General features: G+C 34.1%; 1 protein-coding gene and 1 long non-coding RNA gene across 5 annotated transcripts in view; both read right to left on the bottom strand.

Moving 5' to 3' along the window:
- Positions 1 to 15,544: 15,544 nt before the first annotated feature.
- On the bottom strand, positions 15,545 to 16,024 carry LOC150033393 (uncharacterized). Its single transcript, XR_016523837.1, has 2 exons — positions 15,886 to 16,024; positions 15,545 to 15,780 (listed from the first exon to the last, which is right to left on the bottom strand). It is a non-coding gene; the product is annotated as an uncharacterized LOC150033393 (long non-coding RNA).
- A 1,652-nt stretch (positions 16,025 to 17,676) lies between these two features.
- LOC120088153 (CCR4-NOT transcription complex subunit) overlaps positions 17,677 to 19,590 on the bottom strand; it is a 28,846-nt gene continuing 26,932 nt past the window's right edge. For all 4 annotated transcript variants that reach the window (XR_016523836.1, XM_039045259.2, XM_039045257.2 and 1 more), the window contains 2 exons: positions 18,841 to 18,919; positions 17,677 to 17,936 (listed from right to left, as the gene is read on the bottom strand). Coding sequence is in view for 3 of the 4 variants with exons in the window: in XM_039045259.2 (XP_038901187.1) it covers positions 17,839 to 17,936; positions 18,841 to 18,919 (177 nt within the window). In the remaining variant the exon portion in view is untranslated. The remainder of the gene's footprint in view (positions 17,937 to 18,840; positions 18,920 to 19,590) is intronic.

The following is a 19,590-nucleotide window of genomic DNA, read 5'->3' as shown; positions in this document are numbered from 1 at the left end:
AAGAATCATCAACCTCGTAGTAAGCTAGTAATAGAAGAAATGTCTAGAGAAACAAAAAATGTATCAACAAGAGTTTTTGACAGACCAGGTCCATCGACAAAAGTTGCTGATGAAAATAGTACTTCACAGCCTTCTTAAAAGTTGAGAATGCCTCGTCGTAGTGGGAGGGTTGTGCAACAGCCTGACCAGTACATCGGTTTAATTGAAACTCAAGTCATCATACCAGATGATGGCTTAGAGGATCCATTGACTTTCAAACAAGCAATGAATGATGTAGACGAAGACCAATGGATTAAAGCCATGGACCTTGAAATGGAATCTATGTATTTCAATTCTGTCTAGGATCTTGTAAATCAACCCGAAGAGGTAAAACCCATCGGTTGCAATTGGATCTACAAGAGAAAACAAGACCTAGCTGGTAAGGTACATACCTATAAAGCAAGACTTGTGGCAAAAGGGTTTACCCAAAGAGAGGGGGTAGACTATGAAGAAACCTTCTCTCTGGTTGCCATGATAAAGTCAATTAGAATACTCTTGTCCATAGCTACATTTTATGATTATGAAATATGGAAAATGGATATCAAGACAGCCTTTCTGAATGGCTATCTTGAAGAGAGTATTTATATGTCTCAACCATAAAGGTTTATTGAACAGGATAAAGAGCAAAAGGTTTGCAAACTTAACCGATCGATTTATGGGTTGAAACAAGCATCTAGATCTTGGAATATGAGATTTGACACTATGATCAAATCTTATGACTTTGAACAAAATGTTGACGAACTTTGTATTTACAAGAAAATTGTTATCATAACTGTCGCCTTTCTGGTGTTGTATGTTGATGATATTCTACTCATAGGAAATGAAGTAGAACTTCTAGCTGACATTAAGAGATGGTTGGCTACGCAGTTCCAAATGAAAGATTCGAAAGAAGCACAATATGTTCTTGGGATCTAAATAGTTTAGAACCATAAGAATAGAACTTTAGCACTATCTCAAGCATCTTATATAGACAAAATGTTGTCTAGATATAAAATGCAAAATTCCAAGAAAGGAACGTTGCTTGTCAGACATGGAATTCATTTATTTAAGGAACAAAGTCCTAAGACACCTCAAGAGGTTAAGGATATGAAACGATTCCATTTGCATCAGTAGTCGGGAGTTTAATGTATGTAATGTTGTGTACTTGTCCCAATATATGCAATACAATTGGAATAGTCAGCAGGTTTCAGTCCAATCCTGGATATGATCATTGGACTACCGTTAAGAACATTCTTAAGTATCTTCAGAGAACAAGAGATTATATGCTTCTGTATAGTGCTGAGGATTTAATCCTTACTGGATACATTGATTCTGACTTCCAAATGGATATTGATTCTAGGAAATCAATTTTGGGGTCAATATTTACTCTGAATGGAGGAGTAGTTGTATGGAGAAGCATCAAGAAAAGTTGTATTGCTGACTCCACAATGGAAGCTGAGTATGTAGCTGCAAGTGAAGCAGCAAAAGAAGTAGTATGGCTCAGAAAATTCCTGACTGACCTGGAAGTAGTTCTTAATATGCCCCTGCCTGTCACCCTCTATTGTGACAACAGTGGAGCAGTTGCAAATTCAAAGGAACCTCAAAGCCATAAACGAGAAAAGCACATCGAGCGGAAGTACCATCTCATTAGGGAAATTGAACACAGAGGAGACGTGATCATCACGCAGATAGTCTCACAAGACAATTTAGCTAATCCATTTACAAAGGCCCTCTCGGCTAAAGTATTCGAGAGTCACCTAGTAGGACTAGGTCTATGAGATATTTGTAACTAGGGTAAGTGGGAGAAATTATGGGTATCTAATGCCCTAGTTTATTGTATTTATACTTTTTGTTCTCTTAGTGTAACTCAACATTGTATATATTTGTATATATTGATCCACTAGAGTTTTAGTCCAAGTGGGAGTATTGTTGGGTTTTATGTCCTAAAACTCGCAGTTTGTAAAAATTAAACATATTCTATTATCAATAAAGATGTTATTCAACATTTCTTCAATAAAGGCATTGAATTTCATCAATAAAGGTATTGAATATATTAATTTCATTCGTAAAGTCTGAATCCAATAAACTAAGATCCATGGTTATTATATGAATACTTGAACTTTATATAGAGACATGGAGATGGATCAAGTTCGAGTAAATAACCAAAACGGTCTATAGTATATGATTAAGGTTGGGTACCTTATTCTGGTAACACTATTAGATGCGGCCTACTCTGTAGCTATAACAAGTTGTTGTAAAGATAACACAAACAAAGTAATCCAGATTCGTTCATGCATTGACATGAGGAATGGGGGTATCCTATGCAATGAGTTTACATAAGATCGGACCAAGAAATAAGTCACTCTTACTTTATAATGTTGTTTACTGTTTAAGACTAATTTATTCGCTTAGATGATCTAGGTAACTCGATCTTAATCTTGAGCTAACTATGAACTCCTGTTTATTCGGGATTATCCTTAAATTTTCATGGGTGAGGGTTGGCTCAACAGTGCCAGTGATGCGTGGAAAATGGAGTAAATAAATATGCATTCATTGTGTATTCTCCATGTGTCACTGGTCATGTGTTGGACTAAGGGATATGCAATATGCGTCTAATGACCATGCGTTCCTGCCACAAGTTTTCTTGCTCTCTCGCCAAGTATAACAAGATCGCAAGTTTCTCGGGGTGATCCAAGGTCGAACTCAGGGACTTGTAGCTAAATGTTATAAGGTAATGTGTTTGTAACGAAGAACAAAAGAATATTGAATTTTAAGGGCTATGCACTACTCCTACTCCTAACTAAACAGATTAAGTAATGGAAGTATGACTATGAGAGTTAGAGGCACGACAACTGTTAACGCGTAATAAGATGTATGGAAAAATAGATAAAATGGTGGAGGAGATGACTTTACCACATCAATAAGTTTGATCGCAAGGGTAACCCCAACCAACGCAAGTTATGCGATTATGCTATACACAATTGACTAAGACGCATGTAATGCATATGCGATAGTGTCAATAGACTTATGTCTAAGTCTTTATTCTTGCTCACATGCTCCCACACATAAACAAGGTGACTACCTACCACCGTATCCTACTTCTGGACACATTCAATGTGACCGCATACTTTCATATACTATCTATAGGGTGCATACGATGTGTAATAGCAAACAGAACTTATTCCTAAGCTTCTATTCTTGCTTATGTGTTCCAATCTGACTCTCTCAAGCCTAGATTTGGTTTTTAGACTACTCTCCCGAGTATGTCCAAATGATGAATGATGTGCTCATAAGACTAGGTAATCACATAAAGCATGGTTGACATAAGATTATTCCTATCTCTAGGAACACTACTTACTTTGCTTAATGCGTTCCACTACTTACCCTCTCAGGCAGTTAGTCACTGCTGATCAGCTCATAGAAAAGCGTTGCTACAGCCTCACACTAAGCAAATAGGATTTTCTCACAATACCCCTATAACACACACCTCTCGATGGTTTGCTACATGCTTCATATGTCTATGTTGCATGATAAGTATGCGATACTCTAGCAATCTTACTTAGTCGTGCAATGAAAGTAAAAGATGATAAGAAGAAGTAAATGAAGATGGAATCGAAGGAAATAGAGAAATGCATTGATCACAATATATATTAATCTCTTAAGCCACAATGTAATATAACGCAGAGATAGAAGAGATATGGAAGACCAGATGGGCAATGTCTTGCTTCCATCAGATGTGTGTCAAGGCTGTCGGTGGTGCCATGGATGGGCGGTGGAGTAGTCTCTCTCGAGATCTATCTCCGGTGAAGCTTCGATCATCACTCGGAATGGTTGAAGGAATAAGAACTCTCAAGAATGTCTTCTCACGCTTTCTTCTGGAACACAAGGATCTGCACTAAGGCAGAACCTCGGATGATTTCAATTTATGCTCTAAGGCTTCTATTTATAGAGCTTGATCGCCGACAGCATTAATGGTCCTTCTCTGAATTTCTGCTGCTAACGGCGTGATGGACCTACTCTGAATATCTGCTATTAATGGTGTGGTAAGTGAGATGTCAACTTCACCTTTTGATACTCCCAAGGTATGCGTTCATGTTTGGTTTCCGAAGTATCATTGCATTCCACCACCCTTGTATTCATCCCTCTATTATGGTTATTACTCTGTAGCCGCAACCTCTATACGATGGACGCATGCGATTAATGGCTGAAACATCCATGCGTCGAACGTATGCGATCGCCTCTACGATGGTGAGATTTCCCGCATGCGATCGATTCCTGCGATAGCTACAAAAATAGACAAATGGACGCAAAATAATGCATAATAATGTGTTAGCCGAGATTTTCATTGTTGATCGACGCAAGCTCACTTTCTCATGAATTCTTAGTATAATCACCACATATTCTTCTTATCAGCCTTCATAATTCTAAATAAAAGGCCTATAATAACGTACATTTCTGCCCGTCATCAGCCAGCTCAATAAGCCTCCTATTTCAGGGGTAAGACCAAGTGGATAGTTAGGGACATAGGGTGCAAGACAAAATTCATGTCTACCCAATTTAGGGTTAGAAGAAAGGTTGTTCTCTTAAGTAACTGAATCCAGGTCTTGAACAAGGAGCCCCACCCTCTCACTGGCCTGAGAGGGATCTGGTTTAGTGATTGGATCATAAACCAATTGTTCATACAAGGATCAGTAGGAACTTAAGGAACAAGACATAATATTGGGAGTAAAACAACATATTGACCCAACCGTTATTACGAACAACCTGTGAAGGGTCGACTTACTAGTTATGGTTAAATCACGTGGGCACAAATATATCTACAGTGAGGAGAGTGCAACTATCGAGCTATAGTGGTGTGACTTGATAATTAATGAATATTGATTAATTTGGTCTAAAGTGGTTTAGCTAATTAATCTTAATCGTTGGAGCTCATGATCTGTAGGTCCATAAGGTCCCTCTTCTAGCTCGTAAAATATGAACACCTTGAATTATTATATTGAGTGAATTTAGAATGATATCAATTTGAATTGATCAAATTGAATTAGGGTTTGAATTTGAATAAGTTCAAAATCAAATTAGGGTTTGTTTAATTATATTCAATATAATTAACGTTTAATTTATTGAAATTAAACAAAATTGGAGTGTTTATAATATTTAAATATTAATTGCATGAATAGGATTCATGTTTAAAATTAATTATGTGATTAATTTAATATTTGATATTAAATTAATTAATTAATCAAAAATCAAATTAATTTTCAATTTTAAATTCAATTTAAGAAATTGGATTTTGTATTTTTTAGATTTGATTAATTAAGAATTAATTGAATCAAATATTAATTAATTAAAGAATTAATTAAAACAAATTGGAAATTAAGAAATTAATTGGAAATTTTGATAAAGTGGGTTTTTTCCACTTTTCTCAAGCATGAGATGCTTCTCATGCACAAACACATAAATCCCACTTGAATTAGGGAAGTAGCTGTTGGCCATCAATGGGATTGAAGATGCTTGCATGCTGAAGAAATATAATACTCTCACAATTTGCTCAATTGAAGGGGCTAAGAAGTGGTTCTTGAGCTAAAAAAGATTTTCTACTACTTCATGTTCTTCCTCACAAGAACTCTCAATTCCTTTCACCAAATTCACTCAAATTCGAGTTTCACCACTCAATTTCAAGGCCAAGAATAGTAGAGAAGATCTCTTGGTGGTTCACTAACAATTTGGAGCTGAATTAACGTGAAGTGCAGCTTTGATTTGGGAGAAATCATCAAAGGTATGTTCATTTTGAAATCCTCTTCAGTTTTTTTGTTGAAACATGCTTTAGAACTCAAATTAAATGTAATTAGAGTGTTTACTGATTTTGTTTGCTTCCATTGCATACTTGTGTATTCCATCAGAACCTTCCTTAGACAAGGTTCTTATGGAAAATTATTTTATAAATTTAATCTTTTATTGAAATTCATTTTAATCCTATTAACAAAAATTAAAAAGATTTACATATTCCTAAACCCATTAGAAATAACATAAGCCAATTTTAAACAATTAGAAAAAAAAAAACCTATGTTTGCATGCAATCTAGATTATAGATTTTAATCAATTTCATTAATACTATAATACTTTATGAATTAATGAATTATTAAATCTATAAACACATCAAACATTCACATACATCATTCCACTATTTATTAAAGCAATTTTAATATATAGTATGATGCATGGATATGCTAAGGTAAATCAAACATCACTAATATAACTCTTATGTTATGATGCATGAGTATGCTATTTTGATCATGCATAAAAGAATATAACCCTTTATATTTAATTATGATGCATGTACATGCTTATCTTGAGGTGGGTATTTTTGAATCTATAGGACATATAATATGTAATATGAATTCAAATAATAATTTAAAACATACATCCAATGCATAGTTAAATTAAACATATGGACTGATTTTTACACCCTAAAATAAAATTAACTAATTAAATTAATATAACTATTATATTAATTTAATTAATTAATATTTAAAATAAAATTACAAATAAGGAGACTATGTTAAAGAAAAATTCAGCCGCCTCAAAGCCCTCACGCGTGCCGCTCGGCTCCGTCGAGAATTCATAGTGTTGCAATGCTGTGGGCAGTGTTGCAATACTGCGACTACAATGTTTCGCCTCTGCCTTGCAACGTCGTGACGCTGTACGACAGATTGCTTGAATCCTCCTCGTTTTTGGCTCCAAAATTGTCTCGAACACTTTCGTTTCTTCCTAATTTCTTTAGAAACCATTGCTCTATCGATCGACACGAACTTACAAACTTGAAGCAAGAATTAAAATGCCCAAAAATACAATAGACCTTTACAATTTAATCAAATTGAAAGATAATCTAGTGCTAAAATCGAAAACATCCAATTTTGCAAACCAACATTCAACACAATTCTGAATATTAAACCCACCTCTAAACGATTTTGTTTTGAAAAATACGAAGAACGAAAATACAAGGAATTGTCTCTGATACCAATTTAAGGGATCGAATCCCGCAGCAGAAGCGTTCTCGTGTGAAATCGCCTTACATCCCACGATTCGATTTTACATTAAACAAAATCGTTGTACTAAACAAAATGTATAAACATGTAAATTAGCATGCATTAGGGAAAATATTAGAAAAATTGTTACCTTTGTAGATTCCCTAAGTACCACGAACAATCCTCTCCAAGGTTCCAACGAAGGGATCTCTAAACGGTCTTGATCACGAACAACTCCTTGAGGGATCTCGAACACTATCACGAGAGTTACCTCGTTATTTTCTGGAATTCCAATAGAGGGATAGGTGGTATCCAATTATTGGGAGAAGAAGAGGAGAATAAGGTTTTGGAGAGTAAAGAGGATTTATGGCTTAGAAAAAATTATGCTCAATAACACTAAAGAGATGTATTGTCAAAGTTTCTCTGCAATGAGAATTGTATATTCAATGTATATCCAAAGGGTCATGGGGAGGTCTTTATATAGAGAAGGACCAAACATCTTTCCCAATATATTTTTCTTTTCTATAATTAATTAAATAATATTTTTTTAATTAATTAGCCCATTTAATTAAATAACACTTATTCGATTAATTAGTCGGATTAAATAACAGTTATTTAATTTGCACAATAAATAACACTTATTTAATTTTGATTTGCACAATAATTAAATAACTACTTATACATTAAACCTAATTTAATGTATGCATTTAATTATAATATATCTCATGTATATGTGTAAAACGTCTCTATTAATTAATTTTTTGTGAATCTAATTCATTGAATTAATTAATTTGAATCTTATTCAAATATTACTTTCCAATTTGATTATAGATCATATCCATAATTAATTATGCATTAATCACATTAATATATATTTTCCTCAAATTAATTTGAACAATTCAAATTATCCCTCTTAAGTATCCTCTAGTGAATTAACGAGTGGACCTAGTGGACCTATAGATCAGAAGCTCCAACGATATGAGATTGGTTAAACTCATTAACCAAGTTAATCGATATTCGTTAACTGTGGGTACAATCCACTAAAGACCCACAGTTGCACTCTTCTCACTATAAATATATTTCTGTGTCCATGGATATAGACCAATACCAGCAAGTTAGTCCTTCACAAGTGTTCACAACTCCAACTGGATCAAATTATCGTTTTACCCTTGGGTTACCTCTGAATCCTTAAATAGAGTACTCCTCAATGAAAAACTTGTTTATGGTCCAACCAGTAAACAGAAACTCCTCTCGGGTCAATGAGAGGGTAGGGCCCTTTGTTCAAGTCCCAAAGATATCACTTAAGGGAACACTCATCTACTTACCCTCAAGGAGGGAAAGAGTGAATTCAATCTTGTATTATTATGTTTTCAGCTTCTCACTCGGTCTTATCCCTAAAATGGTAGGCATATTGGGTCGGCGAACTGGCCACCCTCACCCATGAAAATCAAGAGGCAATCCCTCGTGAACAAGAGTTCATTATATACTCAGGATTAAGACTAAGTTTCCTAAGTCATCCCATTGAAATAAAAACCTAACTAGTCAACAGTGTTACATATGGTGGTTACTATTTCGCGGTCTAGTCTTATGCAAACTCATTGCATAGGATACCCTTACTCGCATGTCACCTATACGAATAGATTGGATCATTACATTTGTATCAAATACAAAGTGGATTGTATACATAGTGTTACAAGGATAAGGTACCCAGCCTTATCCATATACTATAGACCCTTTAGGTCGTATCTTCAACATTGATCCCTGTATATCTCCATATATAATTCAAGACTCATAAGGCATCCTTAGATGTTAGTTTATTGGTTTTAGGGTTATTTAGACAAAATAGACAACAATACAAAAAATAACATTTATTGATTTAATATGTATAACTCTTTACTGATGACGGTCAATTAACAACATTTACTATCTATGAGTTTTAGGGCATAAAACCTAATAGTATGTCTTGGGTGATAAAGTATACAAACATGCAGCGAAAGAAATCAGAATAAATAAGCATTCTAATTACACTTAATTTGAGTTTAAAAACATGTATGAAAACTATTTATAAGAGAGGGTTTCAAGATGAACAATACCTTTGAAGTAACTCTGCAATTTCAGCACCTCTTCACGAATTTGGCCTTCAAACGCACAGTGGACCACCAAGAGAATCTTCTTACTATCCTCTAACTCAGATTGTGCAGTGGAAACACTTAATTGAGATCAATTGGGTTGAGAAGGAAGAGGGTTTGGGAGTCTGCAGAATTTCAAAATTTCACATCCATTCCATCTTCAATGTTGAAATTCAGCATAATTATGAAGAACATGCATGCAACCACTACTTGGTAATGCTGATTGACACTTCTATTAGCACCGAGTTAGTGGGATTGGTGTTGATCTATGGATTAATCCACTATCTATTTATTTTCCAATTTTCATTTTCAATTTAACCCAATTTTCACCAAAATTAGTTTTAATTCAAAATTCAAAACTGAATTTGAATTGAAACTGAAAAATGTGTTATTTATTTAAATAATTAATAAAAAAAATTTAATTAATGAATTGAATAATAATTTAATATCAAATATTAAATTAATCAAACATTTAATTAATATATGAATCTTATTCATGTTATTCAATATTTAAATATTCTAATCTCTCCGATTTCGTTCAATTTCAACAAAATTAAACGTTTTAATTGTTTCAAATAAAATTAATTAACCTTAAATTGAATTTGAACACTTCAAATTCAAAATCCTAATTTCGAATTTGAACATTTCAAATCCGCTCAATTCACTAATCCAATTTAATTTTACGAGCTAATAGAGGGATCTTATGGACCTAAAGATCATGAGCTCCAACAATTTGAGATTAATTGGCTAAACTCTTTAGACCGAATTAATCAATATTTGTTAACTACCGAAACACATCACTATAGCTCGATAGTTGTACTCTCCTCATTGTAGATATTTTTCTGTCCACTTTAATCATAATTAGTAAATCGATTCTTCACAGGTCGTTCGTGTTTACAACTAGGTCAAAATTATAGTTTTATCCCTGTAAATATATGTTTCTCCTTAAGCTCCCACTGATCCTCTATTGAATAATTGGTTTATAGTCCAACTATTAAACCATGACCCTCTCAATCATGAGAGGGCGGGGCCCTGTTGTTCAAGACCAAGTATCAATACTTTAGGGAACAACCTATCTGCTAACTCCTAAATCAGGTAGGAGTGAATTCCATATTGCAGAACTATGTCCCCAGCTATCTATCCGGTCTTATCCCCAAAATAGGAGGCTTATTAAGTAGTGTTGTTGGACTATTCTCACCTTAGTAGATCAAAGGATAATCCCGAATAAACAAGAGTTCATAGTTAGCTCAGGATTAAGATCGTGTTACCTTAGGTCATCGAAGTTGAAATAGTTAGTTTTAACAGTAAATGGTCATTATAAAGAAAAGTGATTATTTCGATGTTCAATCTTATGCAAACATCCTTTGCATAGGATGCTTCCACTCGCATGTCTCCACATGAATGATTTTGCGATCACATCATTTGTATCAGTATACAAAGTGAGCCACATCCAATAGTATCACCAGATGAGTTACCCAATCTCATCTATATACTTATAGACCTTTTTTACTATAAGCTAAAACTTGATACATATTTATGTCTCTACATAAAGTTAAAGTTTTCATACTATAGCCATGGATTCGTTTATTGGGTTTACAACAGAATGCAATATCAATAACATTTTATTGAATGAACAACTAAATAATACTTTTATTGATAAATAGAATTGGTTTCCAATATTTACGAACGGCGAGTTTTAGGACATTTTCAACAATCTTCCACTTGGACTAATACTCTAGTGAGTTGCAAATACATACAAATATATAATGTACACAATGTTGAGATTAAGAGAGAAAATTCAATAAAGTAGGGCATTTATATACCCTTGACATTCTCCCACTTTCCCTAGATTATGAAGCTCGTAGTCTGTTAGCTCTAAAAAAGAGCTAATATTCCTAGCTTAATTCGAGCTCCTTAGTGGATTTTATGTGTTTGTTTCCCTATATTGCAGGTATTGAGCGATCAAGAGGTGGAATTAATCATTTAGTGAAGAACGGAGTTAATTTGAAGCAATATGAAGTTAATTTGAACATCCGGTCTTCAAAGAAGTTGAATAGACTAAATTGCCATCGAATTCCACCAAGTATGAGGCACCATCGAGTACCATCAAGTAGAAGGTTGTCGAGTAATCAAGAAAATGCTACCGAGTGACCGAGGATTGAGTATCGAGCTATCGAGCATCGAGTAGTGAGTATCCAACAGTGGACGCAGCATTGCAACGTTTGAGCGTCACAACGCTCTGGATTTTCATTAGTACCACCTTTGCAACACTGTGCAACGCTCGACTTCAACGCTGAGGGAAAGAAGTATCAGCGTTGCAACACTCTTTAACAACGTTGTGACGTTACAACATTTGACGGACGAACTTGAAGCGTGCGTGCGAGACAGTGTCGAGGCCAATGTTGGACTTCTTGCCTGACATATCCCTTCAGCCACAACAACGTTGCAACGCTATTCCAAGCATTGCGACACTACCCCGTATTTTTTCTATAAATTCACCTCTTCGTTTAGGGAAAAGATTATGCTGAAAAGGCTAAAAATGCTAAAAAAAAAACCTTGTTATTCTTCCATGGAGGCCGAGGAGAGGCCTGGACTTTCTCCTTTTCCTTTATGTTTTCAGTATCATTAGGTTAGATTTATTTTATTTTTGGATTACGAACATGTACTAGAACGTATCTCGTCGGTTTATCTATGAATCGATGAGGTAATCTTTCATTTAGTTCTTGGATCAACGTTCTTTGTATTTTGATGAGTTTTCAGTTCAATTTTTATGTTTTAATCCAGAGTTATGTTTTCTTTAAATCTTGTTTAATCTAGACTTGCTTTGATGTGTTGGATTGACGCCCCTATCATGATCGCATGTCTTAGCTAGTTACATTCAAGCTCGCACGTATCCTAATAATCGTCCATGCTTTGAATTTACCCTTGTAGTACAAATTAGGTGAGCATGCTTAGGTTTTAAGTTGGTCTTGAATCTTTGCATCACACGTTTAATGTAGATTTAAGAAATAAATTGATTATTTGAACACGGTTTTCCTGACACTTAATCAACATAGTTGAATCCTAAATCTTAATGCATGTGTTTCTAGTTCCTTATGGCTGCTGAGGACCCAATTCCATTTAGGAGCATGTAGGTTAGTTAGGGCATGGCTTTCCAGCCTTAATTACGAATTAGGATGCTTGACTGGTTCGGATTAATTGATTTTCGGGCTTATAAAGATTAGTTAATTCGTATCGATTGAGTAGCTATGCATGTATAATTCGAATATATGATATTTTGGTTGAAAACAGATTTAATTTACATTGAACGACTACTTGATCCGAGAGCCACACGAATCCATTACCGTTTCATATATTCATTACACTTTACTTTATCTTGCATGTTTTCAATTTAAAACCAAAAACCAAACCTCGTTTTTACTATTTTTCCACGGTCAAATCTAACCCAAAAGAAATTAATTCTTCGTTTCTCTATGGTTCGACCCTACACTTACTACTGTTGCTACATTTTAGTAGTAATAAGAGTAGTTCGGTAATTTTACAAATTTTCTTTTGTTTCAGTTTGGAGTTGAATTAACAACACTGATCCCCGATCCGAGCATAGTCCTAGTCCGACAAGATGGCCCTCGGACACTTTAGCCGTGAGGGCCTTCCTAAATGGATTAGCAAGATTATCTTCAAAGGCTATCTGTGTGACTATCACGTCTCTTCTGTGTACTATCTCCCGAATGAAATGGTACTTTTTCTCGATTTATTTCTCGCATTTATGGCTTCTTGGTTCCTTTGAATTGGCAACTATTCCACTGTTATCACAATACAGAGTGATAGGCAGATGCATATTGGGAACCACTTCCTAATCTGACAGGAACTTTCATGGCCATACGGATTCTTTAGCTACTTCACATGCAGCTACATATTTAGTTCCATCATGGAGTTCATGATACGACTCTGTTTGATGTTTCTCCACACTATAGCTCTTCCATTAAGAGTGATAACTGGTCCCAAAGTAGATTTTCTAGAATCTACATCAGTCTGAAAATCAAAATCAGTATATCCAGTAAGGATCAAATGCTTAGGCCCATACACGAGCATACAGTCCCTCGTTCTCCGGAGGTACTTGAGGATGCTCTTAACAGCAGTCTAATGACTGTGTTCAGGGTTGAACTAGAACCTATTGACAATTCCAACTGTAAAGCATATGTCAGGATGTGTACACAGCATAACATACATCAGACTCCCAACTGCAGATGCATATGGAATTATTTTCATTTCTCAACTTCTTGAGGTGTCTCAGGACACTATTCCTTGATAAATGAATTCTATGTCTAAAAGGTAACATACTCTTTTTGAATTTTGAATATTATATCTTGACAACATCTTGTCAATATAAGATGCTTAAGATAGTGCTAGCGTTCTGTTCTTGTGATTCTGAACAATTTGGATTCCAAGAACGTACTGTGTATTTCCTAAATCTTTCATTTGGAATTGAAATGCTAGCCATCTTTTAACATCAACAAGAAAACTTGTCTCATTCTCATTGAGCAGAATATCATCAACATAAAGAACCAGGAAAGCTACAGTTTTGTTGACTAATTTCTTGTAAACACAAGGTTTGTCAACATTTTGCTCAAAGGCATAAGATTTTATTGTAGTGTCAAATCTTATATTCCAGGATCTAGATGCTTGTTTTAATTTATAAATGGATTTTTTAAGCCTGCAAAAAAATTTCTTTTGACTCTGTTCAATAAACCCTTCTGGTTGAGACATAAATACTTTCATCAAGACGGCCATTTAAAAAGGTCGTCTTGACAATCATTTGTCATATTTCATAGACATAAAAATGCGGCAATGGATGAAAGTATTCTTATAGATTTTATCATGGTAACAGGAGAGAAGGTTTCTTCATAGTCTACCCCCTCTCTTTAGGTAAAACCTTTTCCCACGAGTCTAGTTTTATAGGTCTGCACCTTACTAGTTTGGTCTCACTTTTTCTTGTAGATCCACTTGCAACCAATGGGTTTGACCCCATCTAGTTGATCGACAAGTTCCCAGACAGAATTGAAGTACATTGACTCCATTTTTAGGTCCATGGCTTCAATCCATCGATCTTTATCTACATCTTCCATTGCCTGTTTAAAGGTTAATGGATCATCTAAGTCATATCATATATGATGACATGAGTTTTTGCTAAACCCATGTATCAATCAGGTTGTCATACAATCCTCCCACTATGTCGAGGCATTCTCAACTCTTGAGAAGGATGTGATGGAGTAACAATTGTTGTTGGTGGACTAACTTGATCAATAACTCTTATTGAATTTGTAGTTTCTCCGGATATTTCATTGAATACTAGTTTACTGCAAGGTTGTTGATGATTCCTAATATGATCTTCTTCTAAGAATGTAGCATTTGTCGATACAAATACTTTATCTTCTTGACGATCATAAAAAAATCCACCTTTTGTTTCTTTAGGGTATCCTACAAATAGGCATAATTTTGAACGTTGTTCCAATTTCTTAAGGTTTTTCATAACACGTGTGCTGGGCATCCCCTAATTCTGAAGTGATGTAAAATACCTTTACGTCCTCTCCATAATTCATATGGTATTTCTGAAACACTTTTTAAAGGAAACCATGTTCAAAATATATACCGTAGTCTGTACTGCATACCCCCAAAAAGATTGAGGTAATTGAGCGTAACTCATTAATGAACAAACCATGTCCAACAAGGTTCGATTTCTCCTTTCTGCCACACCATTTTGTTGTGGTGTTCTAGGCACTGTGAGTTGGGACCGAATTCCATGATCTACTAGATAGTTCTGAAATTGTAAATCCATATATTCACCACCTCGATCTGATCAAAGTATTTTGATTCTCTTACCTAATAAGTTTTCAACTTCTGTCTTAAATTCTTTGAACTTTTCAAGAGTTTTAGACTTATGACTCATTAGGTAAATATAGCCATATCTTGAATAATCATCAACAAATTTGACGAAATATTCATATCCTCCTCGAGCTTTAACATTCATTGGACCACAAAGGTCTGAATGTATAAATTCTAGGGTTTTTCTAGCTCTAAGACCTTTTCCTATAAAAGAACTTTTGGTCATCTTACCCCCAAGACATGATTGACACGGAAGCAATGAATTGTCTTCTAACTGATTTAGATGATCATTTTTTACCAGTCTCTCAATCTTGTTGAGATTTATGTGACCAAGTCTTAAGTGCCAAAAATAGGCGTTGGGAGAAACCTTTCGTCTTTTATTTTGAGTTTCTACCATTTTAAACATCTCTATATTTATGGCTTTTCCTTTAGTTGGTTTTAATATATACAAGTTATTTTCAAGTCTAGCAGAACAAACATGAACACCTCTTGAACTAATGAACACTTCATTAATATCAAAGATTACTTTGTACATATTTTTTAGCAGACAAGACATAGAGATTAAGTTCCTTTTCATTTTAGGTACATAATATACATTTTCAAGTAAAATGTAAGCATGTATGAAATATAACTTGACGTCTCCCACTGCTTCTGCTGAAATGACTTCATCCATTCCCACCTTGAAAGTCATTTCATTCTGATAGCTATGTTCAAGAACTAGTTTCCTGGAAAAAAAATGCAAATATGGTTAGTGGTGTCTGAATCTAGTATCCAGGTTAAGTGAGAACTTTCCACTAAACATGTTTCTACCACAAGTAAATTGGATTTACCTTGGTTTGCCTTTTCAGCTCTCTTTTCAGCAAGATGCTGCAGGCAATTGCATTTTCAATGCTCGTCTTCATTGCAATGGAAACATTTTTCTTTTGGTGTTTTATTCTTGCTTTTCTTTGCAAGGGCTTTCTTCTTTCCTTTTCCTTTCTTCTTCATCTGAATACTCTTATCCTTAGAAGAATGAGACTTCTTTTTCTCTTAGGGTTTTGTTCCAGACGAAGATCCCTTAAGAGATTTCTTCTGTGAAACAACATTTACTTTACTTTCCTTGTTTTTCATCAAGGATTGATAAGCCTGTAGTTCATTCAGAAGAGTGGTCAAATTGTAATAAATCTTATTCTTTACAGCATTAGTACAAAATGTCCAAAAGCTCTTCGGAAGAGATTCCATTATCATACTAATTTGACTCCTTTCGTGGGTTGTAAAGGGGTACCATTGGTCATTTCTTAAGATCTCCCTTCTTATTTTAGCCTTCATATATATTTTCAAACATTGTTTCAGAGATAACAACCAATAATTTTAAATCATAAATCCTAAATATAATACTTTAATAAAATACAAATAAATTACCCAACTATTTAAAAGCCTGTGTTTTAAAAAAGAAACTTACTTACAGTCATCATTTATAGATTTTATTTGTGAAATGCTCAAAATTGATGAAAATAAACACATCTCTTCTGTAACAAACACATTCCGAAAGTTTTTTTCTTTAGCCACTTTTTGATCCTTTTCTAAAGGGGTAATATTAATCATTTTTTGTCGATTTGAAAAGATATCATTTGCTATTTCTAAAGAACTCCCTTTTGTTTTAGTTTTTGTATATATTTTCAAAATTTGTTCCAGCGATAAAACCAAGATTTTAAATCATAATTGTTTAGATTGGCAAAAAAACAACAATATTAATGGAAGCTCAAGTCCGACATGGTTTATAATATCATGAATCATATTATGCGTGTTAGTAGGACTACTAACTGAGTATTCTCAATATTCACTACACCCCACAGCCCACCAAATAATAACAAAGTACAAGGCGAGTGAGGGATTTTCTACATTAGAGTTGTTCAATTTTCATGTAATATAATTTATTTATTTTATTATTATATTTTATAATTTTTTAATGAAAGGATAATTTTGAGTACAACTTACACTCAAAAGAAATAACACTTAGGCCATGTTTACCAATCTATAATCAAAGTTGGTGTAATCATAATAAAATTCTATTGATAAATCAACCGTAATAAATTACAATCGCAAACATTATTAGATTATTTTTTTCATCACGTTTACTTAAAGTCACAAAATTGTCACGTTTATTGTTATCGTCTGTTAAGATTAAACGATAATGATAATAATAACAGAAAGTGTGATAGATTCATAATCCTCGTACCGTAAACAATATTGGTGAAGGTAGTAGATCCCACATTTTTCAAATACAATCAAACTGCAAACTTTCTTTCCTCAATCGAATTGTGCATCTTGATTACAAATTTGGAAGTGGATCCTGCAGTTTCTTATAATTAAGGAAATAGGTACACAACAAACGTAATCAAATGAGACCCACTTTTCAAACTACCATTAATTTATTATCTATCACCTGAGTAAAGTAGCCCTAATTGAGACATTGCGTAAAAAAATACAGTGGATTATTTGGATCCCTACGCTTTTTTGCACACAAAGGGCAGCAATGAGTTGGAGAAAGCCATAGACCTAACCTGAAACCACCATTCTGATGGGTTTCCAAAGCAATGGCCAGGAAAAACAATACATAAAAATCCATAATAAAAAGTAAATGAGAAATGGGGTAAGCTTAATATATATTTAGTCAAATATCCGCTAAACCATAGACACAGACAGACAAAGAAGGGGGAAAGGGCCTAAGACTTGAGTAAAAAATGCTAACAATTGCTATTTACAAAGGACGGCTTTGGTTGAGATGTATCAAGTACTTTCACTCATTCCAAAGATTTAAGAAGCCTGAATAATGCCGCCGCTTCTCTAATCCGAGAGAATTCGATGCAGAAAGCTTGAACTTCGATGAAAAGATCTTTGACTGCAACCAAACCCAAATCGCTGAATTTAGCAGACTATAGCTGCAGTTACTCGAAGTGTTTATCAAATAATTAACAAGCTACTAAGTTGGAATTGTCTTCCATTCCAAGGTATCAAGAACTGGTATTGAAAAGAAAAGAAATAGAAGGCAGGGGCTTAAAATTATAACAATCTTATAACAGGAAATTAAAGAACTGTACGTTTTTGCATACTGAAAAAGCAACGCTCTGTTTCAAAATGATGGTGATACTATAAATAATAAAGCGTGCCCTCATAAGAGCTCTGAGCCAAGCTATCCAAAGAGATCGCAACTCTTATTGACAGCTTATACGGATGTTATATGATAGGACTATTATCCAAAAAAGATTAGATTCTTCCTTTGGGAAATCTCTCACAAGGCAATGCTATCATACATATCATGGTTAGCATATCATGGTTATCTCCCCAAGCCAAATTTCCCTTCACTGCCCATTTGCTTGCCTATTCAGAGGTAGATTTTAAATTCCTGCGCTAATAGTTCCCAGATGACTATCTATTGTACTTCATTGGACATTGGAAAGCAAAGGGACTAGAAGTGAACTCCCAAAGTATAAGGACCAAAATGGTATTTTAACCTTAAAAAAAAAATGAGTACAATACTAGTTAATATTAGGTAGCAAACATCATATAGGTACAAATCCATTCACATCACATAAGAGATGATACTTATTTGACAATTCTAGACTCTTCCAATCAGATTCCAGTATTTGTATCTCTCGTTAGAAAGATATATGCAAAGATGTCAAAGAAAACAAAGGTTGTAGAAGAAATCACAAACCAACTACTATAGGATAGAATGAACTACATTCTTAGAAGTGAAGAATACATATAATCACTTCAATTCAAGCAGCATGAGAGGAACTTACCATTGATGATGTTATTTCGAATTAGACTCTGTAGAAAAACACATACAAGTCGAACTAATCTGTTCTGCATGTACTTATCCTGGGGAAAAAATAAAAAATAAAAAAGTTTAATATCTTAAAGATGTTAAACCAAAACTAGCATATTGCAATCGGTAAATTCCTCCTCCCTCAATTAAATATAAAAGGCATTTGAGAACCAAACAGAAAAAAAAAAAAAAAAAAAAAAAAAAAAAAAAAAAAAAAAAAAAAAAAAAAAAAAAAAAAAAAAAAACTTAAGAAATAATTTTTTAATTATTAAATTAAATTTTTTTTATTTAAAAAAAATATAAATAAAATACAAATAAAAAAACCTATTGACCGGTTGACCCAAATAAAACTATTGCTCTTGTTACCCGTAGTGGAGGCTTATATACAATAATACGATCCCCTTAACAGTTTCTCCCCAATATCATATTTCTAAGGTACACATTGTAATGGGCACATGCAAACTATGGAAGGAAAATTAGAGAGTTTGAGGAATTAAAAACTCCAGAAATTCTGCCGGTGTTTTCTTTCTAAACACTTCTGGTTGTTTCCCTTTCTAAACACACACACACAGAATATTGTTTACCAAAAACGGCTTTTGATACCAAAATAAATCTTAATTGAGAGCCCATTGAGAAGCATCAAAATGCACTAAGTTCCAAATATCCTCCGATGATCTCTCCCTAAGAACAATCTCCTATTATTTTCCAACAAAATAAACCGCAT

Source organism: Benincasa hispida, chromosome 10 (genome assembly GCF_027475165.1).
Source record: "Benincasa hispida cultivar pf3 chromosome 10, pf3_genome.v1.1, whole genome shotgun sequence".
NCBI lineage: Eukaryota > Viridiplantae > Streptophyta > Magnoliopsida > Cucurbitales > Cucurbitaceae > Benincasa > Benincasa hispida.
This window is presented reverse-complemented; position numbering and strand designations above follow the sequence as displayed.